The 21,058-nt window shown below is 40.9% G+C and overlaps 1 protein-coding gene across 1 annotated transcript; it reads left to right on the top strand.

Annotated features, from left to right (window-relative positions):
* Positions 1–402: 402 nt before the first annotated feature.
* Positions 403–1,500, top strand: HTR1E (5-hydroxytryptamine receptor 1E; the record flags this gene model as incomplete). The annotated part of the gene is made up of 1 exon (XM_080805135.1): positions 403–1,500. The coding sequence occupies one exon, from the start codon at positions 403–405 to the stop codon at positions 1,498–1,500; it is 1,098 nt and encodes a 365-aa protein (XP_080661261.1).
* Positions 1,501–21,058: the final 19,558 nt, after the last annotated feature.

Genomic DNA, 21,058 nt, shown 5'->3' with positions numbered 1-21,058 from the left:
TTGTATACCTGAAATTATGTATATTGTGTGTCAACTATACATCAATTTTTTAAAAAGTATCTTTTGAAGAATAATGTAAAGGTAAACTTTATACCTAGAGATAAAAAGAAAATTATATCAAAAATGTGTAAAGAATTTATGAGTACTGAAACACGATAACATTTTCCAGGGGGAAAAATATGACTTTTTCATTCATTAACCAGTAGCATACTATCTTCCAGGAACCTTCAGAAGAAATGATGTGGTGCTTCCTTTTACCCATACAAAATGGAACATAAGAAACTACAGAGCTGAAGAAACTACAGTCTTCTTATAAATGAGAGGCATTGAAGTCTAAGTAATTTCCAGCTGAAGGAAAATAACCAACAGCTTCTCCACAGTGTGGATTGAAACAGGGAAAACATGAATATCACTAACTGTACCGCAGAAGCCAGTGTGGCTGCGAGACCCAAGACCATCACTGAAAAGATGCTCATCTCCATGACTCTGGTGATCATCACCACCCTGACCATGTTACTGAACTTGGCAGTGATCATGGCCATCTGTACCACCAAGAAGCTCCACCAGCCTGCCAACTACCTGATCTGTTCCCTGGCTGTGACGGATCTCCTGGTGGCAGTACTCGTCATGCCACTGAGCATCATGTACATTGTCATGGACAGCTGGAAACTAGGGTACTTCATCTGTGAGGTGTGGCTGAGTGTGGACATGACCTGCTGCACCTGCTCCATCCTCCATCTCTGTGTGATTGCCCTAGACAGGTACTGGGCCATCACCAATGCTATTGAATATGCCAGGAAGAGGACCGCCAAGAGGGCTGGGCTGATGATCCTCACCGTCTGGACCATCTCCATCTTCATCTCCATGCCCCCCCTGTTCTGGAGAAGCCACCGCCAACTCAGCCCACCTCCTAGTGAGTGTACCATCCAGCATGACCATGTCATCTACACCATCTACTCCACGCTTGGAGCATTTTATATCCCCTTGACTTTGATACTTATTCTGTATTACCGGATCTACCACGCAGCCAAGAGCCTTTACCAGAAAAGAGGATCAAGCCGGCACTTAAGCAACAGAAGCACGGATAGCCAAAATTCTTTTGCGAGTTGTAAACTTACACAGACTTTCTGTGTGTCTGATTTCTCCACCTCAGACCCTACCACCGAGTTTGAAAAGATCCACAACTCTATCAGGATCCCTTCCTTCGATAATGATCTAGATCACCCAGGAGAACGTCAGCAGATCTCTAGTACCAGGGAACGCAAGGCAGCACGCATCCTAGGACTGATTTTGGGGGCGTTCATTTTGTCGTGGCTTCCATTTTTCATCAAAGAGTTGATTGTGGGTCTGAGTATCTACACAGTGTCCTCTGAAGTGGCTGATTTTTTAACATGGCTTGGTTATGTTAATTCGCTGATCAACCCTCTGCTCTATACAAGCTTTAATGAAGACTTTAAGCTGGCTTTTAAAAAGCTAATTAAGTGCCGAGAACATGCGTAGATTGCATAAAGCCAAAAGGCATTGTTTTTACCAGCCTTGTTTGTGGACAGAGGAAAGGGGTTAACTTATTAATTCTTGAACATAATTGGTTCAGAAAAGTTTGTAAGGTAGTGTGGTCTTTTTGTTTGTTTGTTTGTTCTGTTTTGTTTGAGGTTTGTTATCTGGTGTGCCGTTTTCTACCTCTGGTTTTATTTGTGGTACATGATTTCAAATAAACATCCTATAAAGACAGAAATTTCATAGACATAATAATAAGGTGAAATAGTAACTACTTTTTTTTAGCCATTTCAGTTAATCTTGCAATTAAAGAATGCCAAAATAAATCTTCATTTGCAGAATTTCTTATTACTTATAAATCAAATACCTGATAACTTGCCCTCCTGTGCCATTAAATCTGAGGTCGTGGCTCCATATCCGTGCAAATTTTAGAGGGAATTGCATGACTACATAAAGCATTAATTTAAAAAAAAAAAAGTGGTGCACTGTCATCTGCTTGCAGACCTGAGCTAAAGTCATTTACTGTGACTACATAGCCCACTCCTTTTAGGCACAAATAGTACAGCTGACGTGTCCTTTATAGTTCATGATTAAATATGCTTCCTCATTCTCTAAAAAGAACCTGGAGTGAATACTCTGGCACTTTCCCAGGTATTTAACTATGAAAATGAAACAAAAACAAATACAAGATAATCTAAATCTCCTTTGATGTGTTGTTATATGACCTGACAGGAACACTGGACCTCCTCACATTCTGAGAAGAGTCCCACCGAGCCTTGCACACTCTCCCTGACTCTAGCAGGATTTGGGTGGGAGTACAAGCAGCTTCACAGGGTGGAGTTATCAAATGAAGGAATATATTATCTGAAGAACTTTGTTAGAGAATGTTACTCATTATTAGTTGTGCACTTGGAAAAACCATTAAAAGTTGAAAATCTATGTTTAGCGCAAAGGTCACCCATAGACTAAACAAGCATGAAATTGCATCCCCTGAGATCTCAGTGGCTTCCACGCCAGACTGCACCTTGTGGCCAGGAAGCTGCAGACGGAACCTGACCTGAGGCCACAGCGCCTGCCTGACCTGGGGTGACTGCTCTAGTCATGTAGAGGAGCTTACCACAGTCAAGAGTGTAACAGAAGGAAAAGAAAGTTTGCAAATTTGTGTACACTCTCAAGTCAGTGACTATTTTATACCTCTTCTCATCTCAACCACAGCTTCTCCCCATCTCTTCACTCTCCACAGGTCATCTCTCTTCTTCGTTCACTGAGAAGACATGAATTTGCTCCCTCTCCACCTCCACAGTTTAGCCTTAAATCTACACCCTCTAATCTTTTCTGTAATCTTGCACGTTTCTCATTACCCCCAATTCCTCTTCCCTACTATCCCTCCTCTCTCTCTCTTTTTTTTTAAGATTTTATTTTTATTTATTTGACAGAGAGAAATCACAAGTAGGCAGAGAGGCAGGCAGAGAGAGAGGGGGAAGCAGGCTCCCTGCTGAGGAGAGAGCCTGATGCGGGGCTCGATCCCAGTACCCTGAGATCATGACCTGAGCCAAAGGCAGAGGCTTAACCCACTGAGCCACCCAGGCACCACCCCCCTTCTCTCTTTACCCCCTCTCTCTTCCTCCCTTCTCCCCTCCCTTTCTCCCATCCCCCTCCTCTCTTCTTTAATCTCACTTATCAGTTTGCTCAAGTATCTTGGACACTGGTGTACATTTCTTCTACTCCTACTTCCCACTCAAGAGCCTGCTTCATCTCTCTCCTGGCTCTCCCACCTGAGTTTCTCCACTGACCAATCCTTCATTCTGCTCACCTCTCACCTTCCACTGACTTTCCTATCCTGTGCCATGTGAGTTTGTCCCTCCTAGTTCTCTTGAAACAGAACTCCCAGAGGTCTTTGGTGAGTTGCCAGTAAGCAAATATAATGGCCTTCCTGTCCTTATCTACTGTCCTTATCTACTTATCTACTTTCCAATCTCTCATCGGTTAAAATAGCTAAGCCTCCCTTTCTCATTAAACCCATGACTTCCAAAATACAGAATACATTACTCCCCTGGTTCTCCAACTACCTCCTCATTCTTTGTCTCCTTTTCTTCCTCCTGGGGCATTGTCCTCAGCTCTTACCTCCTGTATCTCCATACTCTGTCCCATCCCCATCACATGCCTGTGGCTTTTCAATTTTTGTCTTTAGTTCTGATTTGTCTTTCTCAAATTCCAGACCCATGAATTACCTCCAGTGAACACCTCCCTGTGACTAGCCTGTTCATTCTTCAAACACAGGTTTTCCATACTCATCTCGTGACCATTTTCCCACACTCAAACCTTCTCCTCCTTCCACCTTCCTGGTTTCAGATAGCAGGATTACGTTGCTTCTTATCATTCCTATCAGATAAATGTGATCCTCTCTCTTCATGACTTGTCTGTAACATTCAGATAGTCTTAAAGTCTTCTCCATTTACCTCTACAGAAATATGCCTCCTTCTTCTCCAATAAGTTGGTCCCCTCATCTATTCCAAGCCTTATCTGACCCACCTACCTCTGGAGTCCTTGGCTTGCAACTCCGCCCCCACACACCTGCACACCTATCAGATACATCTTCTAGAACAGTGGTTTTCAGAGTGGCAGGTCCCGACCAGGAACATTTGCATCACCTGGGAAGTTGTGAAAAATGCAATGTCCAGGGCCCTACCAAAGACATACTGAATCACAAATTTGGAGAGCAAAATTTCTGTTTAATAAGCCCTCTAGGAGATTTTGATTTGAGAATCACTATCCTCAAGCATACCACAGGTTTTAATTATAGTACTCATAATCCTCTACTATTTCTCTATCAGTTTAAAATAAATTAAGATTCCTTAGTATAACATTCAAGGCTCCTTCACTATGTGACTTTAACTACCTTTCCAGAGTTGTGTCTCACCACTTTTTCTCACCCACCTCATACTCCAGAAAAGTCTGGTTATTTTCTGGGTCTTCTGAGCTCCCCTAACAGTAGATCCCACTGCTTCAGGAAACTGACCCCACGGCTTTCCTTTCTTCTTCTACCAGCTCTTCAAGCAATCTTGCAGCACAAATGCAATCTCCTCTGTAAAGTCTTTCCAAGATCCTTCTTCCTTCTCTATCACTATGAAAATCCTCTCTCCCAGCTCTATGCTTCCATAGAACCCCATTTCTATCACTATTACTATATGCACCCTATTTTATAGTGCATTGTTTATGTATTTCTGCTGTCTGCCCTAATAGACTGTGAGCTCCTTAAGGGCAGGAACCATGTCTGTTTCATCTCTGTATCCCTAGGGACTTCTACAGTGTTTTGCACACAGTAGGCCCTCAATAAATGTCTGTTAATGTGAATGGAATTATGTTCTCAGAAAAGAAAATATCAATGTGCCATCTTCTCCCAGTGAGAAAACCAAACTTCTAAAATCCCATGGTACAATACTTTCTTTTTCCCCAAAACTTACTCTGCCACTTCCCAACCTTGTTCAAAAACTGCTAGAAAAAGCTTCCACATGGAAAGAAAAAGGATTGCCTGTTGAATATAAATGAATATACTTTAAGCAATGGGATTCAAGATAAGCTGCTCTCAAAGAAGGGCCCCCCCCCCAAATACAGTAGTTCAACAAGATAGTTTCTTTCTCCCTCACATGAGAGTAAAGAGGTAGGAGGGTAGCCTAGAGTGAGCAGGAGACTCTGCTGCACAACATTGTCCAGGACAAGGTGGTCCTTCCTCCCAGGGCTTGCTCTCATCTGCATGGCCAAAGCTGACTCACCATCACATCCACACTCCAGTCCATAGGAAGTAAGAGACAGAAGTAGAGAGCAGTTTCCTTTTAAGTTATGTGGGGATCACATAACTTCTGCTTGTACTCCATTGTCAATAATTTGTCACATGGCCACACCAAGTTGTAAAAGAGAATAGGAGAGTAAATCTCTAGCTGGGCACCTCATGCTTTGCTAAAATTGAGGACATTATAATAAAAGGAAGAACGAGAGAATGAGTACACAGGAAAAATGAACAGTCTACCTCAAAGGGATATTGGTTTCTGTATGTAGAGCTCCGGTATCTCAAGGCAAGTCAATTGCTACCCAGCTCCTGACGATCTATGCATGAGGATGTGGAGATTTAAATTATGGGTGACTGGACTGAGATTGTGCATATGCTGAAAATACAATATTTATCATGACTGTATCTCTAATATTTAGAAATGATATGAACAACTCACTTGCTTTCTCATCATCTTCCACATATCATCTATTGAAAATTCTTGGTAATTTTAAACATTTTAAAATGTTAAGAGTCTAAGTAAATAAAAAACAAAAAGCAGATGCACAAGTAATTTTCACTTACTCATTTTTACTAACATATTTACAATTTACTAGATAAGTCCTAATTAAATGCAACTCTCTCATACCTACCTTGGCCAAGAATCTGTATCTATTTCCTAGCATAAATCAAACCTATTGGGGAAAAAAAAAATCTGTTGTTTGGTTTACTCATTTAACCAGTGGTGCTAGCTAGTATTGACTGCCATTGCTGCTTTCAATTAAAACTTGAATAATGGTTCCTTCCAATATCGTTAGTTTTTCTAGTGTAAATATTAAAGGATTAAAAGTAAACCTCAGGGGTGACATTTCAAACACTCCCACTAACTAATAAATTAGGACTTCCCGATTTGTGTACTTGGTGAAAGAATTCTTGGATATGAGTCACTCCCTTGGAGACCTGGTAGGTGTTCAGTTATAACCAGTAGCAATAAGAACCCCTATGAGCATTGCCACCATTGTCTGCTTAGGATAACTATATAGCCCCCTATACTTATGAATTTCAGTTTGCAAACTCTGACACATAGGTACAAGGGAAATTCCAGAGTGAGGTTCAGTAACTGTTCTGGCTACCAGCACAAGACATCCAGCGTCATACTGGTCTCAGTCTACCATGTGTTTGCTGTGTTTGCTTAGTTTTTAAAGTCTTCTATGCACAACAACTTCTAACTCCAGATATACGGTGCTTGTAAATACAGTAAGAACATCAGAAAAAATTAGTGAAAAGGAGCATATGACTACAAAGGAAATACAAGCAAAGGCATTTTTTTAAATTAGAAGTGTTGAGAAAATGACAAGCACCACGTATGAGAATGGGATCAAACCTTGTTCAGTTTTCAAGGACCACCATATGCAACACGTGAAAAAGCAATGTGCCTAAATTATTGACTATAATCAGCAGGAAACAAGGAAAAATGATTAATGAGATGAAGCACCACACAGCAGTTGTGATCACCACACAGTAGTTCTAAAAGGTGTTTGAGAGTGTGTATGGGCATATCTGTCGCAATAGAGAACACTAATGGCATTTTGTAGGAGGAGGCACAGAGGCTAAATTCTGCATTTGCGGGAGTGGGGGGAAGCCCCACTCAATAAAGAATTGCCACACCCAAAAACCAATATCACTACTTTGCTAAGAAATGCAGGAGTACCAGCATCGACATGGGATATGCAGAAACCTAATGTTAATTCAGGTATTGGCTAGGGATTCTTTGAGAATTTAGAAGACTAAGCATTGCAAAAGTGCTGCTATGAACTTTTTTTGCAAGCCATGGAGGGTTGCAGAGGTTCAAGGCCAATTTGAATCTGTCCAATATCAAAGTGAGGGTCAGGCCAACAAATATAGACAACACATTGATTAGAGAGTCTCCCATGACATTGGAAGAGATCATTGAGAAAAGGAACACAATACAATGTCTATCAGCAAGGAGGAGGTATTGGTGACCCAGAGGATTGACTCAGATCCTTATTTGATGGAAAGGCTTTCAGAAGTTAAACATGGTCTCACCTAAGCCACTTCAGAGTTAGAGTTGAAAGAGAATCTCAGGTACTTGTCACTAGAAGCAGGAGATATTTCAAAAGGTAGGAAGGATGACCCTGGATGTTCCTGGGACCCTTAAATTATCCCACAGCGCTCCTCTCTCCCCATACCCCACCTTGGAGAAAACATGGCAGGCTTCAGCCTTGCCAGGAAAATGGTTTGAAATTATTTCCTTCAGAATAGAAGAGAATTACTAGGAGAAGGGAATTTTTTCATAAAAGTGAACTGTCAGCTCCCTGGAAGCTCCTAACACTTAACACAGAGGGTGGTACATGGTGGCATTCAATTTACATAGCTTACATGCCTGCTGAACTTAATTGAAATGAACACACTGATTACAGAAATCAAGAAATTTAAAAGTTTTACTCTGTTGTGGTTAAGAAGGGAATGTCCTCATATGGAGTTGTCAAATATTTAATTTTTTTTTTTTTTTAAGGAAAGAGGGCATCAGGACAATGACGATACAAAAGAAACAGCAACAGGAGGAGTTTAGAGATAATATCAACAGAGTTTTAGGTAATAAAAAAACATTAACCATCTGTGGTGAGCTTGAGTAGATTATAAAAGTTCTTCATTGAAAAAGAAAAAGTGGTGTAAGAGCAATCGTATGACGAAAGCAAGAACAGAACAATGAAAAGAGCGAAGCTGGGAAGATAAGGTTGGTGGTGGTGGCTTGAGGTCCACATACATCAAGTGAGCACCGGCCATGAGTTTGACCTTGTACAAGGCGCTGGGATCTCTGTAAGGAAAGAAAGAGGGAGGGAAAGAATTGAACAGATAATTCAGGTGGAAAACTACTACAAGATCCAAACCTTAAGAGCAGATTTGTAGAAAGCTGATCATAGTTATTTTCTATTTGGATAAAACAGCATTTCAGGGGGAGTTATAAACATTGCCTTTGCCTAAGGGGTGGGGGAGAAAGAAGACAGAGGAGAGCATTTTGCACATTCGAATCTTAGGGAAAAGGAAGGTGATACCAAAAACTCTGAAGAATGGAGGAGAACAGATGTTTCTTCAAAGAGAGTGTATAAACAACATGGATACAAGAAAAAAGGTCTTAAGGTCATGTGTTTCCTGTTTGCATGGTATCAAACAGTTGGTACATCAAAGGACGATTTAAGAAAAGCTAATTTATGGGGCTCCTGGGTGGCTCAGTGGGTTAAGCCTCTGCCTTCAGCTCAGGTCATGATCCCAGGGTCCTGGGATCGAGCCCCACATCGGGCTCTCTGCTCAGCAGGGAGCCTGCTTCCCCCCCCCCCCCCGCCCTGCCTGCCTCTCTGCCTACTTGTAATCTCTGTCAAATAAATAAAATCTTAAAAAAAAAAAGCTAATTTATGAAGACATCCAAAGGAATGAGGATGGAAACAGAGCTCTGAGGAAAATGTAGATTTATAAGGAATCTTATAATAAGCAGACCAGTGACCACAAGTGTTTCTGGTTCATGGTTAAGCTCTCGGTAAGGAATTGGGAAACGAATAAATGAGTTATTCAGTTAAGACATCAAGCCTGTGTTACCATTTGGATGGCAAAGGAGAACAACTTGGTAATATAACAAAAGTAATTCTGTGGGGCGCCTGTGTGGCTCAGTCAGTTAAGCATCTGACTTCAGCTAAGGTCATGATCTCAGGGTCCTGGCAATCAGCCACACTTCCAACTCCACATCCAAATAAATTAAATCTTAAAAAAAAAAAAAAGTATCTATGTAAGTCCATAAGAAACATGCTAATAAAATGTGCATTCAGATGTATGAAGCAGTGATATAAAAATGCTAAACCATCAGTCATCCTCTATTCCTGCACTTTGGAGGGGACGGGCAGAGAAGAGATATTTTATAAAGAACAATAAGCACCACCACAATGTAAATAGTATTACCTGACAACTTTACCTGATTACTTCTTATTTATCTGTTTCTCACTAACAAAAAACTAAGACCTAACTGCCCTTTCTAATCACATACGCTTGCATCTAGAAATAAAAACAATGTCTTCAACTCTAATAAGGAAAGCAAAGGCCAGTTTTATACAGGCAGATATCATTGGTAGAACTGTTACAGGAGTTCATTTAGAAACAAATACCAGGGGACGCTTGGGTGGCTCAGTCAGTTAAGCATCTGCCTTCTGCTCAGGTCCTGATCCCAGGGTCCTGGGATTGAGACCTGTGTCAGGCTCCCTGATCAGTGGTAAGCCTGCTTCTCTCTCTGCCCCTCCCCCTGCTTGAGTTCTCTTGCACTCTTTCTCTCTCTCTCTAAATAATAAATAAAATCTTTTTAAATATAAATAAATAAACAGAAATGAATGTCAAGTGTGCTCTGTATGCACATGTTGTTTCATGTATAGTTATTGTATATTCTACAAGTGGAATAGGAAGATAAAAAGATAACAACTTCATTGTTAATACTTAGGAAGAATCATGATCAGAGCTTCCAAGATATGTCTATAGTAGAGAGATCTTGCCTTAGAATCTTGCCTTGCCCATAAACTCCTTCTAACTGTGTTACAAGACATAGCTCCTACTGAGAAAAGCAGCTCTAAGTGGTTCTTTAAGCATAAGGCACTGTGGCACCATGTGACTTCCCCTGCCTATCCTGAGCTCCCCTATCTGCAGCTGATTAGTTGGGCCAGTTGGGCCCCTGACCCAAGAACAGAGGATCTATATTCTAGCCGTATGCTATGACGTGGTCTGGTGGTGAAAGCTCCCCCCACGCAGAAGGTGATTGCTTGTGATAATGACTTTCCTTTCCTTTTCTTTTTTTTTCTTTCTTTGTTCTTTCTTTCTTTCTTTCTTTTTTTCTTTCTTTCTTTCCTTCTTTCTTTTTAGAATGGGGGAGGAGCAGAGGGAGAGGGAGAGAGAGAATCCTAGAGCCTGATATAGGGATCAATCTCACAACCCTGAGATCACAACCCAAGCTGAAATTGAGAGTCAGATACTTGACCCACTGAGCCACCCAGGCACCCCAGTGATGACATTCTTACCGCTCAAGAATTTGAACAAAAAATACAGAGTCATACTATTGTCAGTGAAAGCAGAACTAGAAAGATAAGCAAAGTGAAGCTAAAACAAAAAGAGCAGCCAACTGGCATCCATGGCAAAGCATAAGAATGAAGCTCAATTAATTCCTGCTGCTGAGAAACTAACAATGTTGCCTGTCCTTTAGAGTTGCCTTTTATAATCCCAGACAACCTTCCAGTTCCCAAACTCAAGCTCCAGGTCCTTGAGGTTTAGCTGTGAGAATATTCCAAAGACTCCTCTCTCTCTCTCTCTCTTTACCTTTTTTTTTTTTTGACATTTTTAAAAATTTTTATTAATTTTTTTTTATTTTCAGTGTTCCAGAATTCATTGTTTATGCACCACACCCAGTGCTCCATGCAATACGTGCCCTCCATAATACCCACCACCAGGCTCACCCAACTTCTCACCCCCTTCCCCTCCAAAACCCTCAGTTTGTTTCTCAGAGTCCACAGTCTCTCATGGTTTGTCTCCCTCTCCAATTTTCCCCGACTCCTTTCTCTCTCATTGCAACAGTTACCACTACAATCAACCACCACTACTTGAGGTAACTGGTATTATTCTCTTTCTTCCAATGGAAGGATTCTGAACACACAGAATTCCTAGGTTTCTGAGCCAGAAGCTTCTGGAACAAACTCCCTGGCTCCATTCGGACAATAAGGGCAACTGGACAAGAGTCAAGTCTTTTCATTCCCATTGACATTTTTTTTTTAATTTATTTATTTGACAGACAGAGATCACAAGTAGGCAGAGAGGCAGGCAGAGAGAGGGGGGAAGCAGGCTCCTTGCTGAACAGAGAGCCCAATGCGGGGCTCAATCCCAGGACCCTGGGATCATGACCGGGGCCGAAGGCAGAGGCTTTAACCCACTGAGCCACCCAGGCGCCCCCCCATTGACATTTCTAGTGTAGAAATGTACATAGTTTCCATTACTCTGATATGTCTCAGTTGTCTTCATGAAACTAAATTTTTCCATTTAGTTTTTACTCCATGAATTTCAATTCTGTTCCTCATAGGTTGTTTTTTATTTTTAGGTTGTTGTTATTTGTTTTTGCTTTGGCCCCAGGATAAAGTAACCTATCTTTGCCCAAGGAGTAACTGACTTTTACTTCCTTAATTCTTAGCCTTGGGAATCGGACAGGAATAGAAAGGACAGGGTGGGAGGGGCAGTGGGCAGAGAGACCAAAGTACTGTCAGTCTGTCAGAGCCGCTATAATGAAAATGCCATAGACCAGTTGGCTCAGAAACAACAGGAATTTATTTCTCACTGTTCTGGAGGCTGAAAATCTGAGGTCATGATTCCAGCATGGTTGGGTTCTGGTAAAGACCCTCTCCTGGCTCATAGAATGCTGAGGAAGGTTTTGATATATGAATTTGAGGGAGACACAATACTCATTGCATGACAAGTACTAACAGTCATCTTGAGAGGGTTTGTGAACCAGTTATACTTGCATCCTCAGCAGATGTTTGGAGGGCTTTGGGTGAGGGAAGGAAATATTCTTCCTCTATCCTCAAGGTCTTCCTTGAGGACTAAGAATTAAATTTATATGAGACAGTTGAACAGGAGGTTAAAAACAAAAAGTTTTATTATGGGCACATGGAGGCCCAATAATGAAATTGAGACCTAAAAATGTGACCAAGACAGGCAGCTTTTATACTTTTTAGACAATGAGACAATAAACATTTGAGAAATTGACAGACAAAGAAAATTTAACTTTGGGAGCTTCGATTAGTAAAAAATTCTAAAAGTGTTGGTTTTTTTTTTTTTTTAATGTGGTCCCTATACCCAACATGGGGCTGGAACCCTCAACCCCAAGATCAAGAGTAGCAGACTCTACCAAATGAGCCAGCCAGGTGCCCCAATTTTCAAGAAGTTCTAAGCAGAATCTGGGCTGGGGCCATAAATTAGTAAAAAGTAACAGGGGTTTTTTATACAGTCTTCTTGGCTCTAAATTTCCCATCTCTAGTAATAAGGATGTCTCTTTATGTCCTGGTACAGGGAGGGTACCTTTCACATGGGAGACTTAATTCCTGCTTTCATGGGGGTAGAGAAGGGTCTGAGTTTCCTTCTTGCTCAAGCTGTCTCTTAAGTAACTTTTATTTAAAACCAATAAACCAATGTGGTCCATCTTGGGACAGCCTGTCATTGGCATCTCTACAGGGGAACAGAGTCATGACATTAATGACCACTGTGTACTCAACCAGGCTTAGTTCTGTCACAAGCATCCTAGGGAAGAGAATCACCTCTTTGAATCTTATAAAATATTGTAGATCTGAATATACTCCAGCAAAAGAGCATATTTCTACTGGTATGAGCACCTTCTTAATAAAAATAACCAGAAGAAATTACTAAAATCCAGCAAAGGGGTGTGTGTGAAATTTAGTCTACTAAATAACAATTTGAATATAAAGTTCATTCAACACATATCTATTAACATCTATGGGTCCAGTTTCACTACATATTGTCTTATGAATGAGACACAGCCCCAGTCCCTAAGAAAAACATGATCTAATGGAAGAGAAAACCAAGTAAACCATAGAGTAGGATACATTGCATTGTAGAGATATATACAATCTGCTATGTGCACACAGAGGAAAAATATATCAGTTCTGTGCGAGATAGAGGAGAGTAACCTTCACTAAAAATTTGAAATGGAACATGCTATTTGAAATGGAACATGCTATAAGAATTCGGTTGGCTGATAATTCATTCTGATAAACAGCATAAATAAAACCATGGAGACACAGAGATTCGAATGTTGTTTGGGGAATGAGAAGAGGCTTGCCATAACCAGCATATGAGGTAGGAAGGAGAAAGGAGACTTGTGGTCCAGGTGTGTCCATGAAGGACCTCAAACGCCTCACTAAGGATGTTAGATCTTATCTTGCAGACAGCAGAAAATTGCCTGAGGTTTCTAACCAAAGGAGAACATGATCAGACTTGAAGCTTTGAAAGCATCCTTGATTGAAAGAGGATAGGGGAATGAAGACCAGATTAGCAGGTGTTGGAATAAGCCAGGGAGCAAAAAAAGTAGTCTGTACTAAAGAGAAGGAAAGTAAGCAAAAGGAGAGGTGGTGGAAGATGTTGAAGAAATTTCAAAGATTAAACTAGAGAACAGACAAATCAGTAGACTTATCTAGAAGATAACCTTTTTAAACTGAAAGGGAGCAAAGTTTCAGACTGCCAAAGAGAATGTATAATAATTTCAGTTGCAGATCATAAATCCCACAATTTGGGGATATAATAGAAGAGAACAAGAGTAACCTTCTTTGCCAAATAGACCAATCCTTTTCCCATGTTGGAGATTGTCTACCCTTCCTTAATCATAGTCAACTGGGCAGAAAATCTTTCCTAAGAAATTACAATAGGTTAATTACACACCTCATTTGTCTCCACAGTTAGCACTACTCTTTCATTGATTCCTTCTAAACACACTGGTTACTTAACAACTCAGTTAAGCAAACAACCTTTCCTCAAGCAGATATTCATTTATCATTTAACAAAAATTTACTGAGAACCTACTATCTGCCAGGACTTATATGCTAGCTCCTAGATATTCAGTAAAGAGCAATATTTCTCCAACTACCAATATGGAAGGTCTGAAGTAAGACCCAAGGTAGTGCATTTCTAACAATTTCCCAAGTGATGCTGATGTTGCTGGTCTAGGAACCGAACCCTGCATGGCATAGAATCATGTAACGTAGTCTAGGACATCTTCATCCGAAGCCATCTGAAGAGAAATTGGCAGGAGAGTAAAATCTCTTGCATTTCCCACATTTCATAATTTGAGCAAAGGCAATTAAGAACAGAAAAAGAAATAACAAGCACCATCCATGTAGATCTGCAGAATTCTGATGGGATCTCAGCTGATCTTTGAGAAAGTTGTGACAGAAAATAATGGGGATGAGAGTGCCCACACTTGGAACCTCAAGCAGAAATGTAGAAGATGAGTTATAGAATTGTAGAGGACAAGAGCCAGGACAGAACACTTACTTCATCTCACAGCTTTCATTTTTTTTTTTAATCACAGCACAATGTAGAAGAATTCGTATTTAACATCTGGCCCCAAATTAAGTTATATCAGTACTTTTTAAATAATTTTCAGTGTGCTTTTATGCTTACATTGACCACCCTATAAATAAATGTACTTTATCCCATGGGCTGATATCTCCTCAATTAATCCTCATGTTAAAAGATCAAGAGAGGAGCGCCTGGGTGGCTCAGTCAGTAAGGTGTTGGACTCTTGATTTTGCCTCAGGTCATGATCTCAGGGTTGTGGGATGGAACTCCCGTCCAGCTCCACACTCATTGGAGAGTCCACTTGGGATTCTCTCCCTCTCCCTTTTTCCCTCTCCCTGCTCGCACTCTTTCTCTCAAATAAATAAATAAGTAAATCTTTAAATAAATACATAAATAAATAGGTCAACAGAAATGGAAAGCAAATGGAAAAAGGAAGGAAGTCGCCCCTGTTTATTTAGTTAGCCTGCTTCACATCTGACAATATTGGATACTGCAAACCCAGAATCCTAACAATGCAACAGCAAGGCACAGAAACATAATGCAGGAAATCTGGAGACATCGATGAAAGATTCTTCCCCCAGGGAATGCTCTTTACTTTGCATTTTAATACAATATAACATCTAAAATGTGTCTTTAAATTCTACAATTTATACCTGTATCATTAACAGAAGATATTAAATGTCTACCTAAGTCAGCATCCTGAAATATGGCTCTCCTGGCTTCCAGAGCTCTATGAGACCATATTCAGTGAGCTTGTTCCCGTCCAGAAAGCTGTACTTCTGAGCCCTGTGTGTCCTGGTAAATGCCTCAGTGCAGGAGATGAGCCCCAAGAAGAAGGTACATCATGACTGTCAAGAAAAGCCAGGAATCACGGTTTTGCATAGTTCTCTTTGGCCTTTGTTACATTGGTAACCAAAATGTGTCTTATAGGATACTTCTGAAGATCAGTCCTTAACACCATTAGATTCTTTAGGCCTTGCCTACGCTTGCTCTTGGCTGCATTTATTGGCCTGCCCCCAGTAAAGGAGCTGCCCACAGATCTTCCTTGAGACACCCACACTGGGCCAACAGCCCATTCTCCAAAACCATTTTATCTCTCTCTTCCTCCGGAAATAGCTCCTTCAGGAGTTTGGAGAATTCTCCCTTGCCCGCATTTCATGTGGCTCCAGGAAGCCAAAGTCCATTCCTAGGAGTTACGTTCACTCCCTGAGAATTGTGAACATGGGAACCCAGTGACCATATTCTCTGCTGCATGGAGGAGCCTGAGCTAATGAGACCAACCCAAGAGATAAGATGAAATAAGGGTAGAGATACGCACAGAGCCATTAGCATTTTTGCTAATGAGGAATTAGAACAGCTAATTCCTTCCACCTCTAAAATCTTATTTTCTTGACAATATATTCATGAATAATTGTAGTTTAGTAAGTTACTCTTAGCAAACTACATATTTGGAATTAAGTGTGGACTTATCTGGTAGACTGAAAAGAATATTGAACATGGGGTAAGAAAGCCTGGATTTAAATTTCCATCCCAAAATTAATGAGTGACAACAGGAAGTTGTTTAACCTCTCGGAGCCTCAGTTTCTTCATCTATAAAAATGAGCCACCTGGGTGTCTCAGTCCATTAAGTGTCTGCCTTCAGCTCAGGTCATGATCCTGAGTCCCTGGATCCAGCCTGGAGTCAGGCTCCCTGCTCAGCGGGGAGTCTGCTTCTCCCTCTTCCTCTGCCCCTCCACCTTCTCATGCTGAGAGTTAAATGGCATAATGCTCAGAACAGTGCTTGGTACACGACAAAGCCAGAAAAAGAAGAAAGAGGGAGAGAGGAAGGGAAGGAGGGAGAAGGGAGAAAAAGATTGAACAGGATGGGAAATGAAATCAGAAAATCTCTAAAACTGCCTAACATAATGCAATGTAATGAGGGCTCTATTTTGATAAGAACGCTCGATGAGAAATCAGACACATCATGTCCACAAACTACATAGTACTTTTAATCCAAGTTCTGATCTGATGTCGGGAGCCCTCCAGTGGTTGAGAGATAGGGATGCATCTGAATTCTCCCTTTCGAGCTGATGCTCTCAGAAGATGAATAAAAACTCATCATCACATTATGATATAACTAGAAAAGACCTTGGAGAGTACTTCCTCAATCTCCCATATTTAAAAGATGAGGAAATGAAGACACTAAGGGGCTGTGTATACTTATTTTGAAAGTTAGAAATTACACTATTTATTTTGAAAGTTAACCTTTTATTATTTCTCCTAAGAATGCAAAATTCAACAGTTTCCATTTTGACATGAGTAAGAACTACTCTTACTTCAAAATGTATAACTAAAGCATGTCTACAGTGACCAAGACCCAAAATCACTCAATAATATAGCCACGATGCTTTGAATATATTTACATCATGGAGTCATTTTTGTATAGAAGCTTTGGCTGAAAATGTTCTGCAATTAAAACACCAATATTTTTGTCTTATCAAAACCTGTACTTGGGACAATTCCTTGATGCCCTCTACTGGCCATAATGTTATTATCCAATGTGAAATGCTAATTATTTCTGCCTAGCCTACTGATCTACTTTATAACATGCCTGGACACTAGAAAGGTTTACTTTGGGAATAAAATAAGTAAATAAAGGAATATACAGTATATAAGAATGTATCAAAAACATTGAGGCAATGAAATAAACCAGAAACAAGCCATCACTACAGTCAACATTTGGAATGCTAAGAAATTATGATATCAACTAGTTATACCTAATTTTGCTCTACAAAGTAATATAACCAGGCTGTGAATTTTGTTCTTAATTTACATATTCAACTGCACCAGATTCCCTAAGGATGATCTATAAAACAATATATTACTGACTTTGACACAGAAAAACAGAGTTGTTTAAATTATTAGGATGCCTGGGTGGCTCAGTCAGTTGAGCAGCCCTTCACTCTTGGGTTCAGCTGAGGTCATGGAATCAAGCCCCATATCAGGCTTCACACTCAGCAGGCAGTCTCCTTAAGATTCTCTCTCCCTCTCCTCTGCCTCTACCCCCACTTTCTCTCTCTTCCTGCCTCCCCCCTTTCTCAAGTAAATAAATAAATCTTCAAAAGTATTTAAATTATCAAATGTTTAGAGATACATGTTTAGAAGTGCAAGAAATGGAAAAATATGAATGAATGTACTAAACACCCAGATAGCCTTAAGACTAGCCTTCTCCTTCCCTGAAATAGAATTTTTCAACCTTAGGATCAGTTCCACAGTTCATGTTGACCATTACGCTGGTTCCTCTGGCCTACTGGGTGAGTGTCAGGCTGAATCATAGATTCATCTACCTTCTCATCTATATCATGTTGCCAAAATATTACTACTACCTAAATAATAATAATAATAAAAACATTTACTGAGTTGTAGCCATGTTCCAGGCACTGTTACAAGTGCTTCTCGTGCATAGTTCTCACAACAATGCTGTAAATTTGGTGCAAAATAGATGCTTGAAAATTACCTGAAAAAATTATTACATGAAAACTGTAGCTGTCCTTTTTTTACAGATAAGAAAAAATGTCAACTTCTAGACATTAAGTCGCTTGTTCATTGTCACATAGCCAGCAAGTGTCAGAGCTGGGGTTCACCCAAACCTGTGCTCCTTACCAGGTCTCAGGCACTGCCATGCCATGTGAACACCCTCAGAGTTACACCTGCCAAGCCATCTACTGCTTTGTCTCTCTTATGACTCACCCAGAACCAATGCTTCAAAGATATGAGACAAGTGAGAATTGTTCTATGACATTCAAAATCAAAATTCAAACAGTAGATAGACACACTTACATAGACTAGGGTAAGAAATGTATTTAAAGTTGGAAACGCTTATTGCTTATGGCAATTTTAAAACCTAGTCTTCAGATTACATGATACTACTCCACCTCAAGAAGGAGTATACATCCTCTCTCTTTAAATCTAGATGTGTTTGTGCCAGCCTAGATCAATAAAGTAGGAAAAAATTGTACTCCGACTTCCTCAGTTAAGTCAGAAAAGACCATCAGTTCTCTACCTGGTCCTTTTGGGATGCTCACTCTGGCGAAGCTAGCATCACGTGTAAGGAATCTGCTGACTCTGAGATCACCATGCAGGAGAGAGCTCAGGCGCCAGTGCTCCGGCTGACAGCTCCCGATGACTCCCTGCTGTCAACTAGCTTCAATTGCCATAAGAGTGAGCCATTGTGTGACCAGTCGACCTGGGTCTTCAGAGGACTGCAATCCTAGCTGACACCTGAAAGCAAATGTGTGAGACCCTCCAAGCAAAAACTGCCTCCCTGAGTCCTTCTTGAAGTATTTGTTGCCAAACTGTGAACAAATAAAATGCTGTTTTGAGCCAGTGTGTTTGGGGGCAATTTCTTATGCAGCAATAGTAACCAGACCATGATTCCACTCAGTTTTAGTTTCTCTTGTTACCCAAGCTCCTGACCTTGTCCTAGTTGGTTCAACATGGGAATATTCTAGCAATCACATTCAACTGTGGTTTTGATGTTTTTTAGATATGCTTCCCCCAAAAAAGGGCACATAGAACACAGGAAACTGGTAGAACACATACTTCCTAAAGTTTAGGCTGACTGGTTTGTACTTTTTAAAAAGAAATAAATATTGCTGTTTGGAATAAACACACAGAGAAGCATAAGTGAACTCAGGGCTTATGAACTCCAGAAAAACATGAAAGAAAGTCCTTATTCTCAGGCCATTCTCCTTTCCCAGGTGATATGGACCATTGAAGATGTCTTGTTCCACTGTCACTATATTTTCCTGGTATCCACTCTGCCATGAGGACTTCTGAGGCACCCAAGTGTCCCACATAGTAAGGTACCCATAGAGTCATCATGCAAGGTTCTGCCACCTCTTGAGACCTATATACAAATAGGACACAGGACTCTAATACCCATGGAAATTGGTACATCGATGCCTTGTCAATTTCAGGAAATTCATCTCCTAAAGTTTGGAAGCTTTCCTACTTCTCTGAACAAAAGTCTTCACTCCCAGCCCAGAAAGTCAATCCTAATTGCCCAGAAGAGCTTCAACATATACTCTAAAACCTCTCTAAGATTGTGTGCTCCAGGTACAAAGGTTGCTGGAAATTTCTTCATTGATCTATGATCTACACAGACATCACAGCTGTCTACTTCTTTCCTGATACCATGGAAATTCCAAAGTTTAAAAATACAACCATCCCCCCCAGGAACAATGAGCATATTTAGTGCCCAAACCTTGGTTTCCAAGATCATTCTCCAGTTAAAGGAACTAGAGATCCTTAGAAAAATGGCTGACTCTAAGGCTGGGGCAGGAAATATACAAGATGAATTTAAAATATCTTCTAGTTTCAGAAAGCAAGGGTGTCCTCAAAAAACAAAATGATAGGGGTGTGTCAAAGAGACATAGTAGTTCACTGATAGAGCTCCCAATTGCCAAAGCTGGAACAATTTTAGGAATGTAGTTTTGGATTATAGCCCAATGTATAAAATAAATACCCATAAGTCCATAATGATTTAAATAAATTACTAAGTTAAAAATGACAGAGATAGGAAAAAATCCACATAGGATTCCAAATCATCTATATAGTGTCCCCTGAAGGAGATAGAGCATAACTCCTCATCACTTAACGTGTAGACCATGCATAGTGACCCCCTCCCAAAGAGGGAATGGGGAATGGAATGGAAAGGGGAACAAAAGGTAACAGCACTTGACAAATACTACTTCAGTCAGGTGATCAAGGTTAATGTTAACAGTGATAAGTCATGATGATAAGTCATGTACCCTTAATATGATGTGATGAGAATGGCACTCTATTTCCGTGGTCATCTTTCCAAAACCCATATGTCCTATCTAACTGGGAGAAATCCAAATTGAGTAACATTCTCTCAAACATCTGAGCAATCCTCAAACCTGTCAAGGTCATCAAAAGCAAAGAAAGTCTTATAAACTGTCATAGCAGAGGAGCTAAGAAGACATGATGACTAAATGAATGTGATAACTGGACAGGATCCAGGGACTGAAAAAAGAACTTTGGGTTAAAAATTACAAAAATAGAGAGGAGGGAGTCAAGATGGCAGAGAAGTAGCAGGCTGAGACGACATCAGGTAGCAGGAGATCAGCTACACAGCTTATCTAACCATTGTGAACACCTACAAATCCAATGGGAAATCGAAGAGAAGAAGAGCAATAATTCCAGAAACAGAAAACCGATCACTTTCTGAAAGGTAGGACCTGTGGAGAAGTGAATCCAAAGCAACGGGAAGACAAACCGCGGGGGGAGGGGCCGGCTTCCGGCAAGCGGCGGAGCGACGGAGCACAACATCAGGACTTTTAAAAGTCTGCTCCACAGAGGGACATCGCTCCAGAGGCTAAACCGGGGGGAAACCCAGGCGGGGTCAGTGTAACCCCAGGTCCTGCAGGGTCACAAAAGGACTGGGGGTGTCTGAGTGCCGCAGAGCTCACAGGTATTAGAGCAGGGAAGCCGGCTACAGCGACAAAGCCGAGGAGTGAGCTCTAAGCCCGGGGTTACCTTGTGCCGGTCGCAGGCTGGGTGGGCTTGGAGCGCGGCCGGAGACCACGGAGACAGAAACGACTGGACGCTTTTCTCCAAGTGCCAGCAATTGACTGCTTTCCTCCAGGGGTGACCACAGGCCAGGAG

Source organism: Martes martes (assembly GCF_963455335.1).
Source record: "Martes martes genome assembly, chromosome: 6".
Classification (NCBI taxonomy): domain Eukaryota; kingdom Metazoa; phylum Chordata; class Mammalia; order Carnivora; family Mustelidae; genus Martes; species Martes martes.
Note: the sequence above shows the minus strand (reverse complement) of the source record. Positions and strands in the feature narration are given on the sequence as shown.